Source organism: Mauremys mutica, chromosome 8 (genome assembly GCF_020497125.1).
Source record: "Mauremys mutica isolate MM-2020 ecotype Southern chromosome 8, ASM2049712v1, whole genome shotgun sequence".
NCBI lineage: Eukaryota > Metazoa > Chordata > Testudines > Geoemydidae > Mauremys > Mauremys mutica.
Window position 1 is genome coordinate 42749409 of NC_059079.1, and position 16695 is coordinate 42766103.

General features: G+C 42.8%; 1 protein-coding gene across 2 annotated transcripts in view; it reads left to right on the forward strand.

Moving 5' to 3' along the window:
* Positions 1 to 16695, forward strand: part of STXBP3 (syntaxin binding protein 3) — a 54610-nt gene that overhangs the window by 14289 nt on the left and 23626 nt on the right. For both annotated transcript variants that reach the window (XM_045027298.1, XM_045027299.1), the window contains exons 3-6: positions 946 to 1027; positions 7566 to 7642; positions 8193 to 8271; positions 13265 to 13365. In XM_045027298.1, the coding sequence (XP_044883233.1) occupies positions 946 to 1027; positions 7566 to 7642; positions 8193 to 8271; positions 13265 to 13365 (339 nt within the window). The remainder of the gene's footprint in view (positions 1 to 945; positions 1028 to 7565; positions 7643 to 8192; positions 8272 to 13264; positions 13366 to 16695) is intronic.

Genomic DNA, 16695 nt, shown 5'->3' on the forward strand with positions numbered 1-16695 from the left:
CCAAGCAAGATGAGTTTGGAATGTTGAGTAAGGCCAGCCAGGCTGATCTCAGTTGTCATGGAAAACCTAGGATGAGAAATGGTTAGAGCAGGGGTCGGCAACCTTTCAGAAGTGGTGTGCCGATTCTTCATTTAATCACTCTAATTCCAGGGTTCTCAAACTGGGAGTCAGGACCCCTGAGGGGGTCGCGAGGTTATTACATGGTGGGTTGCGAGCTGTCAGTCTCCATCCCAAACCCCGCTTTGCCTGCATATTTACAGTGGTGTTAAATTAAAAACACTTGTTTATATATTTATAAGGCGGGGTCGTACTCAGAGGCTTGCTATGTGAAAGGGGTTACCAGTACAATAGTTTGAGAAACACTTCTCTAATTTAGGGTTTCGCGTGCCAATAATACATTTTAACATTTTTAGAAGGTCTCTCTTTCTGTAAGTCTATAATATATAACTAAACTATTGTTGTATGTCAGGTAAAGAAGATTTTTAAAATGTTTAAGAAGCTTCATTTAAAACTAAATAAAAATGCAGAGCCCCCTGTACCAGTGGCCAGGACCTGGGCAGTGAGTGCCACTGAAAATCAGCTTGCATGCCGCCTTTGGCACGTGTGCCATAGGTTGCATGCTGCCTTTGGCACGTGTGCCATAGGCACAAATTGGGAGTTCATTGGCCTACTGTATCTTATTTTTTAGTGTGTGTGTGTGTGTGTGTATGTTGCTTTGCAAAATCCATGTTACTTGTAACCCCTTCAAATAAAAATAGCAACCTTGCAGTAATAAAGTGAGCAATTGGGGAAAATAAATTGGTAAGAAGATAATTTCAGTTTCAAGTTTCCACAGCTGCTTATCAAAGAAAGAGAATTAAGAACATGAAATATACCTTCTTATAGTAACTGTAGCTGATTCTGAATTATTTGCCTAAATGCCGCTTCATTTGTTTTTATATTTAGATAATTATTTTAGACGACTTTACCACTAAACTACTGTCGTCATGTGGCAAAATGACTGATTTACTGGCAGAAGGCATCACTGGTAAGTGTAAAATAGTTGTTAAAGGGTACTTTTTTAAATCTGGGGCAGATGAAAATGTTGGGCTAATAAATGAGGCTATGTTTTAGTCATGGGTATTTTTAGTAAAAGTGATGGACAGGTCACGGGCAGTAAACAAATTCACTGTGCTAATAAGCAATGGTCACATAAACACCACCCTATTCCAGAAACCTACTGACTGCTTTACTTACCTACGTGCCTCCAGATAACATCACATGATCTATTACATCTTGTCTACAGCCAAGTTCTAAGATACATCCGCATTTGCTCCGATCCCTCAGACAGATACAGACGCCTACAGGATCTCTATCAAGCATTCTTAAAACTACAGTACCCACCTGCTGAAGTGAAGAAACAGATTGATAGAGCCAGAAGGGTACCCAGAAGTCACCTACTACAAGATAGGCCCAATAAAGAAAGTAACAGAACGCCACTAGCTGTCACCTACAGCCCCCAACTAAAACCTTTCCAGCGCATCATCAGGGATCTACATTCTATCCTGACCGACCTTGGGGGACAGGTCGGTCCTCACTTACAGACAGCGCCCCAACCTGAAGCAAATACTCACCAGCAACCACAAAACAAAAACACCAACCCAGGAACCAAACCCTGTAACAAACCCCTGTGCCAACTCTGTCCACATATCTATTCAAGGGACACCATCATAGGACCTAACCACATCAGCCACACCATCAGGGACTCGTTCATCTGCACATCTACCGATGTGTGATATGCCATCATGTGCCAGCAAAGCCCCTCTGCCATGTATGTTGGCCAAACCGGATAGTCTCTATGCAAAAGAATAAATGGACACAAATCTGACATCAGGAATCATAACATTCAAAAACCAGTAGGAGAACACTTCAGTCTTCCTGGTCACTCAATAACAGACCTAAAAGTGGCAATTCTTTGACACAAAAAAATTCAAAAACAGACTCCAACATGAAACTGTAGAACTGGAATTAATTTGCAAACTGGACACCATCAGATTAGGCCTGAATAAAGACTGGGAGTGGTTGAGTCATTACAAAACCTAAACCTAATTTCCTCAATACTAATTTCCCCGTACTGTTACACACATCTTGTCAACTATCTGAAATGGGCCACTCTCATTACCACTTCAAAAGTTATTTCTCTTCCCTTGGTATCCTGCTGTCAATTGAATTGTCTTGTTTGACTGACCTCACACTTGGTAAGGCAACTCACATCTTTTCATGTATTTATACCCGCTCCTGTATTTTCCACTCCATGCCTCTGATGAAATGGCTTCTAGCCCACGAATGCTTATGCCCAAATAAATTTGTTAGTTTCTAAGGTGCCACAAGGAATCCTGGTTTTTGTTTTTGGGTTTTTTTTGTTTGTGGTGGGGTTTTTTTGTGACCCGTCCATGACTTTTACTAAAAATACCCATTACTAAAACATGGGTGGGGGCCGTGGGTGTTCTGAGGTGTGGGGGGACCAAGGGTGCTGCAGGTGTTGGGGGAGGGGCTGGGCAGCATGACCCAGGACCCCTGCTGGTGCAGGGCCTGGAGCTCCACAGGGGGTAGTGTTGGTGGGGCTGGCAGGGGCTCCCTACTCAGCTCTGCGTCCCTGAAGCTCCATTGGAACTGTGGCCAATGGGAGCTACGGGGGTTGGGTCTGTGGGTGCAAGCAACGTATGGCACAATACTCGCCCCTCCCAAGCCCCTTTGCTGCTTAGGCGCTGCAGGGTTATGGAACCTGGGGAGCGCCCCCCCCCACCATGGTAAGCGCCCCCCCCACCCCCCCAAACCTCAGCCCCCTCCCACACACCCAAACTGCTGCCCTGAGCCAGCATCAGCGGCTGCAGAAGTCACAATGGTAACAGAAAATCACGGAATCCGTGACCTCCGGGCAGACTAGCTGCCTTACTAATAAATATATGCACTGTAGGATTATTACTATTATAAATGAGAGAAGCCATGAAACTGTTTGTTTCTTTTCTTGTTTAATATTCCATGGTTTGTTAATTGCAAGGCTGAAAAACTGCGTTTAATGCTGCTCTCTTGAAAGAACCTTGCAGCACTGGTGCTGCAAAGTGGCAGGTAGGCAGGTATCATATTTATAAAATCCAGAAACGTGTCTGCCATAGCTGACTGGCTGTTTACTCTTGAAACTTTATGCTGTCAGTTGAGAGATGTGCCTTTTCCCTGTCTGCTCTCCTTAAAATCTGGTATTTTTGATCAAATTTGAAGGTCCAGTGTAGAAAGACTTGCTTGAAAGAACTTTACAGTTGGCTGATAGTTAACTTTTCTTCACTTGGAGACTTTGCTTTTGGGCAAAGTGTTCTTCAGTGTTTTTCATGCTATATAAGTGATTTAGATGATCCCCTGTACTTTCAGGGAAGCAGCAAATCAAGTATGTGGTCAGACACTAAACTAACTTCTTGAGAATGTCTTTTCAGTTGTTAGCTCAGTGAAAATACATGTTTAGTGTAGAGTTTTGGACCAAGAAAAACAAAGTGTTAGACTGTATGAAGAACAGGATATAGCATTCTCAGTGTTCTCACCACATATAAATCAATGGAATGCCCTCATCTTGAATCCTGTATCCAATCTCAAGAAAACAGAAATAGGAGAGGTCCAGAGAAGGGAAACCAAAATTGAAGGCACGAAAAAACTTTCCTATGGAAAAGACTGAATCTGAATCCATTGTTTAAGTCATGGAAAAGGCTCTGCCATCCCTGTCCATTGTGCCGCTAGCGTAGAACCTCAGAGTTACGAACACCAGAGTTATGAACTGACTGATCAACTACGCACCTCATTTGGAACCAGAAATATGCAACCAGACAGCAGCAGAAACCCCCCAAAACACCCCAGCAAGGATATTACTGTGTTAAATGTAAACTACTTAAAAAAAGTGTTTATATATTATAATATTTTAAAAAAGGAAACTCTGTGCTTGTTTCATTTAAATTAAGGTGGCTAAAAGCATCGTTTTTCTTCTGGATAGTAAAGTTTCAAAGCTGTATTACATCAATATTCAGTTGTAAAGTTTTGAAAGAACAGCCATAATGTTTTGTTCAGAGTTACGAACATTTCAGAGTTATGGAACAACTTTCATTCCTGAGATTTTTGTAACTCTGAGGTTCTACTGAACTCAGAATACTTTGTGGTTCTATAACTTTTGTACAAAGATGGATGGCGGTTGTTCCATTGCTCAGCCTCCCTCCTGGAGGACCAGTAGGCTGCTTTTAGTCTGATCCCTATCCTTTAACCTGTCCAGTTTGCGTGGCCCTATCAGGAGTTAAAACTACTGCGAGCATAGCTGTTGATCACTGGAACATAAGCCTTCCCTCTACATCAAGGTGTAGTCTCCAGGGAAAGATGGAAAGACTAAGAACTGTAAGTTTAGAGTGGAGAGAAGAGGGGACATGATGGCTATGAATAAAGTAATCAATAATAGAGAACAAGGAGACATCCAATGAAACTAAAAGGTAACATTTAAAAGTCCTAAAAGGAAATCCTTCTGTGCAATTCAGAATTAACCTATGGAACTGTCAAGACTGATTTTCCCCACTCTCGCACTTTGAGTGCAGAAGGTCAGGGCCCACAAGGACTCTAAAAAATGAATACTTTCCACTCTAGGCTTGTATTAAACTCCCACGGTTACAGCTTTTCTTTGACCTTGGATTGGTTGATGCTGCCACTACCCAAGTGCAAAACCCCTTTGGGAACCCAGGAAGGCACACTTGGGAATTCCTTCCTATGGGGTACCCTCAAGCCCTTTCATCCCTCCTCCCCCCGGAAGAGCTGAGAAAAAGGGGGGGGGGAGGAAATCAGCTGTTGCCACCAGCTAATTAAACAACGTGCACAAACCTCTTAAGATGCACAAATCCGATTCTGTTTGTAAAAAAAGGTAAATTTTATTAAAAAAAAGAAAATACATCTGGGAACTTAGTCTTCTGCTAGGTTTAAAAAAAAAACCTACAAGAATTAAGCATCAAGAATAGCTCTCTTGAGGTCCAGCTTAAAGGTTACAAGCAAAACAAAAGCACCTGGGGTTAGCACAGCGGAATCCACAAGCCATAAAGAAATAAAAGGGATAAACCTAATCACGTCTTCCTAGACATTTCCTGATCTACTTACATATCTGGGGTTTTAGATGGGTAGTTTCTGGGTATGATACTGATGATTTTTTTCATACCTGGCCCAAGCTTTTCACAGCATAACTGCTCCCTGTCTGCCTCTCCCCGAGAACAACAACAGACAGACAAAAGGGAGTCTTTGTTCAATTTTAAAACGTTCTAGCCTTCCCATTGGCTCTTTTGGCCAGGTGTCCACTCACTTCCTTTTACCTATGCAACAGTGAGACTTTACAGGTAAAGCATTTAGAGAACAGCTACTAAGAGGGATTTTATAGCTACTGGCTGGCTGGGCGTCCATAAAAGGGAGCTACCCCACCCCCCCTTCATTTATCACAGGAACTCATTTTCACAGTATGTCAGATTCCAAGAGCTTTCCAGAATAAAAAGGATTAAAAATGGATAATATTCTTGGTTACATTAGCTAGAATAAAAAATAAAGGCTATAACTCCTCATTCTTCAGGCAGTCGCTTTCTGCAAATGTTTAAGGGGAAAGTACCCTGATGGGCAGTTCAATCTCTGTCCACTATGGAGTTTCTTGCACCTTCCTCTTAAGCATTTGGTATTGGCCTCTGTCAGAAGCAGAATATCTGATGAGATTTCACTTGATGATGTAATTCCTATATGATATATTGAGACTAGATTTACCTATATTCTTGAGAAGATGAAACTGCAATCATAAACTTTATAGCCTGTAAAAACCATTTATTAAAGGGGGAACACTTATATTTTCCTTGGCTCAGCTGTCTTAAAGTTCAAAAAGTAAGAAGTATTTCTTGCTATAAAACTTATTTGAAGTGTGTTTAAAGTTAGCATTTCTGAGATGCCTGATGCCTAAATCATCCTGGTGAAAAGTAATATTTTGAAATTGGTAATGAATATATTCAAATTTTATGAAAGCAGTTTTCAGTCATCTTTAATAGATTTTTTTTTTAAATCGGTATTTTATGGTGAGACAGTTTAGGATGGTAACTTCACAATTCTTGCTCACATGAGTATCAATGGAGCTACTTAAAGTAAGGAAGAGATTGTATGATTGGACCCTTAGGCCTGGTCTACACTGGGGGGGGGTGGGGGTCGTCGATCTAAGATACGCAACTTCAGCTACGTGAAGTACCTTAGCTCGAATTACTTACCCGTCCTCACGGCGCCTACCGCCACTCGCTCCAGTGGAGTTCCGGAGTCGACGGGAGCGCGTTTGGGGTTCGATATATCGCGTCTCATCTAGATGCGATATATCGAACTCCGAGAAATCGATTGCTACCCGCCGATCCGGTGGGTAGTGAAGACGTACCGTTAGTGTGTAAATTTAAACATTGATATTAAATTTGTCCTGCTTTAAGACTGATTTACGCTGATACTGTCTTTCCATATGTCCAATATATCACATGCCGCTTCAGAAAGAGCAGTAAGCTCAAATCTCAACTGTAATTCACTTTTCAAGTGTATTTTACTCGTAGTAAATTGCTTTGCTGTTTCCATCTGAAAATTTTTCAGAACAAATAGGTATAACTTTTCTTAACCACTAAGTAAGTGAAGTGCTGCGTAAAGTGCCAGACTGACAGTCCTGGAAACAGAAATTCTCTGTTAATTTACAAAAGCTGTGGCCTGATTGGAAGCAAGGCAAGTTTTCCCACTTTTTCCCACCAATGCATTGCAGCCCTATCTCAGGAAATCCTCTATATGTAATATCTGTAGTATAATGGGTAAGCTAAACAGAGAAGCTATTGGAAGGACGTGTTACATGAAATAGTTGGGTTTTTAAAAAATGACCAACTTGTGCATGCAGTTACATGTCCAGTAGATTAATTGCACAAGAAATGGCCAAAGGACAGAAAAGGCTAGAGTCTTAAAGGTCCTCTGTGTTGTTTTTTTTTCCCTTCTGATGCTGAATATAAGCATAATTTTATCAAGGTTGTGATCCTGTAAGCTGCTGTTTGCATGTTGGCCCACGTGTGGAGATCCATTGATTTTACTGGGGCTCTACGTAAGGGCAGAGGTCTGTCTGTGTCGAACAATTTGCAAGATTGTGACCTAGAGGTTTAGTTAGTACGTAACTCTGTTCTACTCTGTCTTTGTGTTAACCTCCAACGTGAAAAATCAGGATTCTTTATAGATAGGTAGCATCCGGCCCCTGTGTGTGTTTTTTTTTTTTTAGGCCCCACCCACAGACCTTACTTAATCAATTAAAAGTGTAATTCAGCTCTCTCCATAGAATGAGTTTTACACCCATTTTAGCTTATGGAAATACTAATGTAAAATACAATCACTGGTCAAATGGAGCATTATTAGAAGATTCAATGTTTAGTTTTCTTTTTTGTTTAAAAACCTTGGTCTTCAATGTAGTTTTCCAAACTTAATTAAGAAAGATATATTGAGAGTTGTATTTTGAAATGAGTAACTTTATATATTTTTAGCTGTGGAGAATGTTTATAAAAACCGTGAGCCTGTCCCGCATATGAAGGCAATCTATTTCATCACTCCAACCAAGAAGGTTAGTATTTTTAAGGGAAAAACTTTTACTTAGTTTTTCTTTTTGATTTTTTTTTCTTTTTGTAGTACAGAAAGCATGAAGCACTAAACCATCGTAACATTACGTAGTGAGCTGTTACAAAGCTGCCATTCAAAATTATGGCTGTAGAAAAGAGTTGGCTCTACTGGTACTAACAGAAATGTTCAGAAGAGACTGAATCTGAAAATGATTTAGTAACTTGAATCTATAACAATATAACATAACATTTTCCTTCTCCCGTTTTCTTTACTTCCTTAAAGCAATCTTTTGTACAACTTCTATAGATGAGAATATTACTGATCTTCTTTCATTGTTTTGTCATCCTTGGGCTGGACATATATAATTATTATAGTTCAGTGATTATATTCCCATGTGCCTGATTACAGTATTTCTGATTCCATACTGATCAATAAAAACACGAACTTTTCAAAAATATAGACCAAGAAAAGTTTGTTCTGAGGGCAGGCAAAATAGACACGAATGACAGTTATTTTCTTTATAGTAAATTACAATTTAGCATTTTTATCTTAAGTCTATAGATGGTCTTATAAATGACTTTGTAAGTAAATCATCCAGCAAGTACAAAGCAGCATATGTCTACTTCACTGACTGTAAGTAATTTTTTTATTGAGTTTGATAATGATGAATGTTTAAAAGTGGTTGTCAGTCTTATCTTGCTACTAACATATTCTAACTTTCTAGTTGGTGCATATTTTAAATATTAACTACTACACTAAGATGTGAGGGGAGTTTTGAGACTCAGCTTGTTTACCAGAGTTGAGAATTTAAATTGAGTTGTTTTAAAACAACAACAACCCATAATTCTGTCTTTGCCTGTTAATTATGCTGTAAGGCATTGTAGCCAGAAATGGAAAGCCACAGGATGTGGAATTAGAGTTTCTGTCCAGTGTGGCACTGTGGCTTCTTCTTTCCCAGAATAAATGACATTTGCATTTTATGCTTTAGTTTTCAATGCTACATGTTTTGGTTTTATTTTTATAACATGCTAACTGTATTGGTATGCTGTAGAATGTAAAGGAAGAAGCTTTTGAGCAAAATTATGAGGTACACAAACATATAATCCTGTGCATAAATAACACCAAAAAATGACTCTTAGGATGACAGTTTGCTGTGCTGCAAGGACAATGGTTGAAGTTTGATTATAGTTCACTTATTCACTATGAACTCAGTTTTGAGCTGGCCTCCACATGCTTGTAGGGGAGTAAGGAAGTGTAAGGTGCCCTCTTAATTCCTCTGCATAGTCTTCTTGCATCATAAATTGTATGCAAAGGAAAGAACAGCTGTCATTCCATAGGGACTCCCTCAATCTGTGCACGTGTGGGAACTAAGGTTGCACTCCCCCCCCCCCCCCAATTATCAGTCAGCACAGCTGACAGAGTGTGGAGAGGGAAATAAGCTGTGCTAGGAAAAGGACACCCGTACTCTGGGTGTCCCTAAACCTCTGACTGCCAGAAGCTGGGACTAGATGACAGGGATGGATCACTCGCTAATTGCCCTGTTCTGTTCGTTCCCTCTGAAGCATGTGGCAGACCCAGTATGGCCATTCTTATGTCCTTATATTCTAGTTTAACTTACTTCCCCCACGGGAAGCAGACACTGAATTTTGGCTGCATTAGTTTGGTCCCTGGTCTACTCCTTGGGGCTGTGCAGCTACACGCTTCCCCTTACTCAGGCCAGATTATAAGATGCCTGTCTATATCTTAAACAAACAAATAAAAAACGCAAATCCACTTCTAGACTACCCTCCCACCCCCCCAACTACATTCTGCTGTTTGACTTATGATTTGTGGTGTCACTGTTCTGTCTTGTGTGCGTTTTATTATGCTGTTGTGGTAGAGCAGGGATCGGCAACCTGCGGCATGCGAGCCAATTTTTAATGACATGCTGCTACCTGCCGGGGTCCTGGTCCCACTCAGCTCCCCCCCGCCCCCCCCAGCGCTCTCCTCTGCGGGGGCAAGAGGGAGAAGCTTGGTCCTGCCGGCAGCCAAGCTCCCCCCCCCCCGCTTCTTCCCCCAGCGTGCTGCCTTCCTGCACTGCAGACTTCTGTCCTTCCCTGTGCCAATCAGCTGATCGCCCTTGCGAGGGGGAGGGGGAGTGGAGCTGCAGCGCGCTTGCTGCTCCGGGGAGGAGAAGAGGTGGGGACGGACGGGGCCCTGAGGAAAGGGGTGGAATCAGGCATATCCCTTCCAGCCCCCTGCTGTGAGCCGCTCATGGCGCGCGCGCGCACACACACACAGACACCTGCCCTGACCTCTACAACCCCAGCCCTGACTTCTGCACGCCCGCACATACATACCCAGCCATCCCACACCCTGACTCCTGCACACCTCCAGCCCCCATTCTGACTCCTGCACACCCCATGCCCTGACTCTTGCACACACACACACCCTGCATCCCCACCCCCACTCTGAGCACCAAACGGGAGCTTCTGCACACACACACACCCCACATTCCCACCTGCACGCCTGGTCTGGGGTCCTGCAGGCTCCGCTCAGCCCACTGCCGAACTAGGTGAACGGAACCCCAGTCCAGCAGTGGGCTGAGTGGGCTGGCGGCATGAGATCAGCATTTTAATTTAATTTTAAATTGAGCTGCTTAAACATTTTGAAAACCTTGTTTACGTACAACAATAGTTTAGTTATATAATACCGACTTATAGAGAGACCTTCTAAAAAACGTTAAAATGTATTACCAGCACGCAAAACCTTAAGTTAAAGTGAATAAGTGAAGACTCGGCAAACCACTTCTGAAAGGTTGCCGACCCCTGTGGTAGAGCTTAAAACACCTTAAAATGTTAAAATTAAAAAACGGGAACAGTACAGAAACTTTCCTCTGAGATACCTATTACAGTAGATTTCCACTGTAGCCTTGTGTTTTCCAGCGTATTATTGGGTGAAATGTTCCCCAGAGGGCATTCCATACTCTTCGTATGTGTGCTTTGTGATAGCCCCAGAATTCCAAGGTCTGCTCCTTTCTGACTGTAGTTGACAGAGTTCCTTGGGACCAGCCAGCATTTTGTAGTGAAGGTTCCAACTTTATAGCAGCACTCTTTAGCTTCACTATATATTTCCCCAGTGTCCTTTACTGATTTGATTTTTTTTTCTTTTTCATTCCTTGTCAGTCTGTTGCCCAGAGCATATCTTTGGCTTGCTTCATGGGCAAACTGCTCTCTCTCAGAACAGTTGCCAAACCAGCAGCAACAATTATTGGGGCTTCATTCCCTGCTCCTTTCAGTGCTGCTTCATGCTAGTCATCTGCATTCTTGACATATTTGAGGCTTTGGCCCTAGCTTCTTGGTATAATAGCTAGATATGCCAACAAACAGCAGGGCCTTTTTAAGTACGTTTGGAGTACTTAATAGCCCCTCTTGTTACAGAAGTTCTTCATTGATGCACCATGTTCTTAGTAGTCTTAAGGTTCCGTCCCTTCAGTTCACTTTCTGGGGATTTACCAAGATTTGGCTCTGTTCAGTGGTTAGCACATGGTTCATCAGTGCACTGTGGTGCTATGCTGTTCCCTTAGTTGCCACTTCACTCGCAAGAAAGAGGCAGGTAGATGTAGCAGCTGCTTCAGAAGATGCTCAGTGCAACATGGTGGATGTGCCTATGTACTGTTCTCAGATATCCCCCTGAGCCATCAGGTCTTACCAGTGCCTCAAACCCCTTCTGATCTTGAATAAGACTTGTAGTTGGCTCACCCAGAAAACCTCAAAGGCTTTAGTAAAAGTGAAGAACAGAATTTAGCTCCTGTACTGGGCTTTAGGATTTTGCTTCGATGCTCACTTCAGTACAGGGGCCAATCAGAGGCCTTACAGCACAGCTTCTTCACTTGCATTAGTTTGTCAAGTTTATGGAAGAAAACTTCTGCCTCTTTGCTTAGTCTCTCCTCCAGGAGAAATTCACATCTGAACACCACTTCTGGTAGGGCTTGGACACAGACAGACATCTGGTTTGATGATATGTTTAGTGACACAGTCAATGAGAGCAGCTGCCTCTGGAACCTGTACTTGCAGGTGTAAATGTTTATCAGCCTTCCTATGGAAGTTTATCAAACTTGAGGGCCTGTTGAATGACGAAAGGAATCTCTGTGGGGAGAAAAGGGAAGTGAATCTGACAGACCTAACAGCCAATGCTATCCTTAGTTTCATTAGGTCTGTTGTACAGTCCTCCTTCTCTTACTCCATCAAGGGAACCAGGGAGAAGGAAGAGCTGATACAACTAAGACTGGGTTCAGGCATTTACTGATGAGCATTAAAAGTCAATGAGTTCTAATCTCCCTTTTCAAATGTAGCAAGAACCTCTAATTTATTTATTTATTTATTGAGAAGATTCTGTGTGTCTAGTGAACCTAGACCAGGCATTCATATGGGAAGACATTTATTTATTGGTGACTTTGGTTATCCTTTGGTGCTACAAAACTGGCTTCCCTGACAATCCACATTTCATCCATATAGAGCTGCTTTGTAGTTGAGCTATTTTTTTAAACGGAAGATCTTTACAAGTCACCGCCACCAGGAAACTGAACAACCTTCAAGGCCTGGCGGTCTCTTGTCTGTAGGCTTTTAGTTAAAATAGGCTCTAGAACCCTTAAAATCCACTTGGGTTTTTGTGTCATACAACACTCCTACAATAGGTTCTGATGTTCCAAGAGAACCATGTCTGAATAGCTGTCTGATTGTATATCTCCCTGTTAGCGGTTTACAGACCTGCAATTTAAAGGTTTGTCCATTTATTTCATTTGAGAAAAACCCATTTTGGCTCTCTCAATCTACATCTGTTCAAGGAATTTGCTAAGCATCCATGTGGTCTTATCTGTATATATTTACCAATCATTGCTTAAATTCAGCTTCTAGACAAGAATCCAAGTTTAACCTCTGTGTTACAGAATATATTTCTAAAATAGGTGCAACCAAACTCTTGTATCTGCTTTATATTTTGTTTGGGGATGTGTATTGCCCATTTTGGGGGTGTAGGAGATGGCTCTCTTAATCTCCTTTTTGTAATATTTAGGAGGTACCTTGCTACTCATATGAAAGGGGAGAGAACATACATAAAACCCTTCTGTTGTATTTCACTATTCAGGACGTGGTACATTACTTTTTCTTCTCATTGTTTGTTCCAGTATCTCTTAAATTTGTTAGAAATCTTTCTCAGGCTTTGGTGTCCAAAAGTTGGAATCCACTGGAAAGAAAAGTACCTGTAACTCTTCTCTGAAGAGATCTGAAACCCAGTGGATTGACACCGCTTATCTTTCCCTTTGGGAGGGTTCTATAATATTTGTATCCATTAATAGTGATTGACTCTTGTTTCAGCCTCTCTTTTGAAAGGACCTGATGATGGAATTCTGTAAGCCATGGGCATGTTTCTGGTTTCTAAAAGTTCAGAATTTTCTAGTTGGGAGAGTTCCTGTCTGATCACATGCTGGAACCACAGACTAATATGGTAATTCTCTGAAACAAATCTGACTTTTAAAGAACAAGATTTATAAATAAATGAGGTTTTTATGCTGCAAATTTTAAATGTGAATGAATTTAATTGAAAGAAATTATAAAATGGCTTCATAACCTTTAATCTCTTTTCCCAGTTTGCCCTGACAGTCTCTTTAATAAAATGAAGTCCTCCTGCTCAAGGGCTATAAGAAGGTGCAAAGAAATAAATGTTTCCTTCTTTCCATATGAATCTCAGGTAAACTTTAGTCTTTATATTACATAACTCCAGAAATTATACTGCATTTTATAGTTCTAAGTGTTGATTTATCCACTATAAAGTCCTAGAAATGTAGCTGGCTTTTATTTTAAATATGTTTTTCAGACATTGTGACAAATTGTACACAAAGCTTAACACCATTTTGGCTTATTTCCAATGTATTTACAAGATGAAAACAAATTGCTATTGCTATCAAAGATTTATTTTCAACTGTCTTCATTGCATGGCTGGGTTCAGCTGACATGCAAAGCTTTTGTCATTCAGTGCAGCAAATGAGTTCTGGCTTGTTTTTAAGCGATGTCAAACTGCACTACTTGCTATTTTGCAATAGTGTTACCCTGACATGTAACTAGATAGGATTAGTTAGGACCCCAGAATCAACTACTCATTGAGAGATGGGAATTCAGCAAGATTCTGAAAGCAAAGACGACATGATATATTTAAGAATAGTAATATGAAGACACAGTGAGGATAATCACCAGCTAGAGTGAAAACCACCAATGAAAGAGGCTGAAAACTGTCTAATAGCAGATTTGTCACTCATGCACTTCATATCAAAGAGAAACAAGATGAAATATTACATCAATACTGGCCAAGATAGGGAAGCCCACAAGGCCAAGAACCCTTGTTCCACTGTCTACAGTTGTAGAAATGTCTGATTGTTGTTCTTCTCACATTACTTTTCCCTGTTTTCTGTGTATCTTCCCTTTCTCTGTTATGTGCCACACTGCTAGGGTCACAAACTCTTGTACCCCAACTGGTGCAGGAGAGGCTCTTGCCTCCTATTGTTTTCTGTTAAGGGAGCTTCCTAACTGAAGGACTCTTTTTCCCCCCCCTCCCCCCAACTACTTTTTATTGGGTGAGTTACGGGGTTGTAGTAATGTAATGAGAATCTTTTTCCTAATGTTGACTTACACAAAGGGCTTTTGTCACAAGTGTTTGTCAGAAGGTTGTTTTTATTAAACTGCTTTTACCAAAAAAAGTTTGTTTTGATGAAACATCTGCACCCAAAGTCAACTGAGAGTTGTGAAAGTGTTTGTGTATTGTGGGATTTCACTATCCTGGTCCTCCAGAGGCCCTCTATCTGAAACTGAGAAATTGATAATTGGTTTTATAATGGAAAAAGTAAGCAGAATCCATACTCCTTTTCCTTTTTAGCTTTTTTATGCCTTGGGATCAGGGAACCCTTGAGGTCTTTGTGAATCATAACCATGCAATAAAGGGCATTTTTGCTTGCTTGGCTGGTAGATAAGAATCTCCTGATGACAAGTATCAGAGGGGTAGCTATGTTAGTCCACAAAAACAGTGAGGAGTCCAGTGGAACCTTAGGCCTGGTCTACACTAGGAGTTTATGTCGAATTTAGCAGCGTTAATTCGATTTAACCGTGCAACCGTCCACACCAGGAAGCTAATTAGTTCGACCTAGAGGGCTCTTTAGTTCGAATTGGGTACTCCACCCCGACGAGGGGAGTAGCGCTAAATTCGACATGGCTATGTCGAGTTTGCCTATCTGTGGACGGAAATCGACCTTAGTAGCTCCGGGAGCTATCCCACAGTGCACCACTGTGTTGACGCTCTGGACAGCAGTCCGAGCTCAGATGTTCTGACCAGCCATACAGGAAAAGCCCCGGGAAAATTTGAATTCCTTTTCCTGTCTGGCCAGTTTGAATCTCAATTCCTGGTTGGACATTGGGGCGAGCTCAGCAGCACCGGCAACGATGCAGAGCTCTCCAGCAGAGGGGTCCATGCAATCTCGGAGTAGAAAGAGGGCCCCAGCATGGACTGACCGGGAAGTCTTGGATCTGATCACTGTGTGGGGCGATGAGTCTGTGCTTTCGGAGCTGCGCTCCAAAAAACGGAATGCAAAGACCTACGAGAAGGTCTCCAAAGCCATGGCACTCAGAGGATACAGCCGGGATGCAACACAGTGCCGCGTGAAAATCAAGCACCTGAGACAAGGCTACCAAAAAATCAAAGCGGCAAACGGACGCTCCGGAGCCCAGCCCCAGACATGCCGCTTCTACGAGGCACTGCATGCCATTCTCGGTGGGTCTGCCACCACTGCCCCACCAGTGACCATGGACTCTGAGGATGGGATAGTGTCGACGGGCAGTTTCTCGGCGATGTTCGCGGATGGGGAAGATGAGGAAGGGTTTGTGGAGGACGAGGCAGGTGACAGTGGTTACAATACTGCTTTCCCCGACAGCCAGGATCTCTTCATCACCCTCACAGAGATCCCCTACCAACCCTCCCCGGCCGTTAACCCGGACTCTGAATCAGGGGAAGGATCAGTCGGTAAGTGCTATAAACATGTAAACATTTATTTTTCAAAAAACAGGAATAAAAACTATATGAAAAGAAGGTCAATGCATATGGGAATAGAACAGAAATCCTCTTGGGAGAGTTCCACGAAGCTCTTGTAGAGGTACTCGAAAAGCCTCCGCAGGAGGTTCCTGGGGAGAGGTGCCTTATTGGGTGCTCCGTGGAAGCACACTCTTCCGCGCCAGGCTATCCTCAGGTACAGTGGGAGCATTGCTTCCACGAGCATGGCAGCATAGGGCCCTGGTTTGTGCAGGGTTTCACGCAGCGTGCGCTCTCTCTCTGTCTTAGTGACCCGCCTCAGGGTGATCTCGCTCGGCGACTGCTGCATCTAATTAGGGGAATTAGTGTAATGTTACTATTGGGAATGCTTCACTTTTCCTTTGCATAACACTAAGCGTCGTTTAACAGCCACATGGATTCTGCTGTCCTGCCCCGCTTGTCTGATCTCCAGTGCAAGACCCCAGGCAATGAAAGCGAATGCCGAAAATTCGAACTTGTCCTGAGAGCGCATGAGAGAGGTGCCGTGTATGGTCTTGTTCACAGAGACAGACTAGACTGTGTTCAGTGTTCACAAACATGTATCTTTGCAAGGAAATCACTTCCTTTTTCCCATCACACAGCTGCGGCTGTTTCCCGACCTGCCCCGGCATCCCCCTTACAGAGGCTGGCGCAGATTAGGCGGCGAAAGAAAGACTCGGGACGAGATGTTCACTGAACTGATGGCCTGCTCCAGAACCGAGGCGGCCCAGCAGAGCCAGTGGAGGGAGACCCTCTCTCAGTACCAGCGCTCACACAGCGACCGGGAGGACAGGTGGCGGCAGGAAGACCAGCAGTCGACTCAAACGCTGCTTGGCCTAATGAGGGAGCAAACGGACATGCTCCGGCGCCTTGTGGATGTTCTGCAGGACTGCAGGCAGGAGGAGAGAGCCCCCCTGCACTGTATCTGCAACTGCCCTCCCCTGCCACAAAGTCCTGTCCACCCCTCAC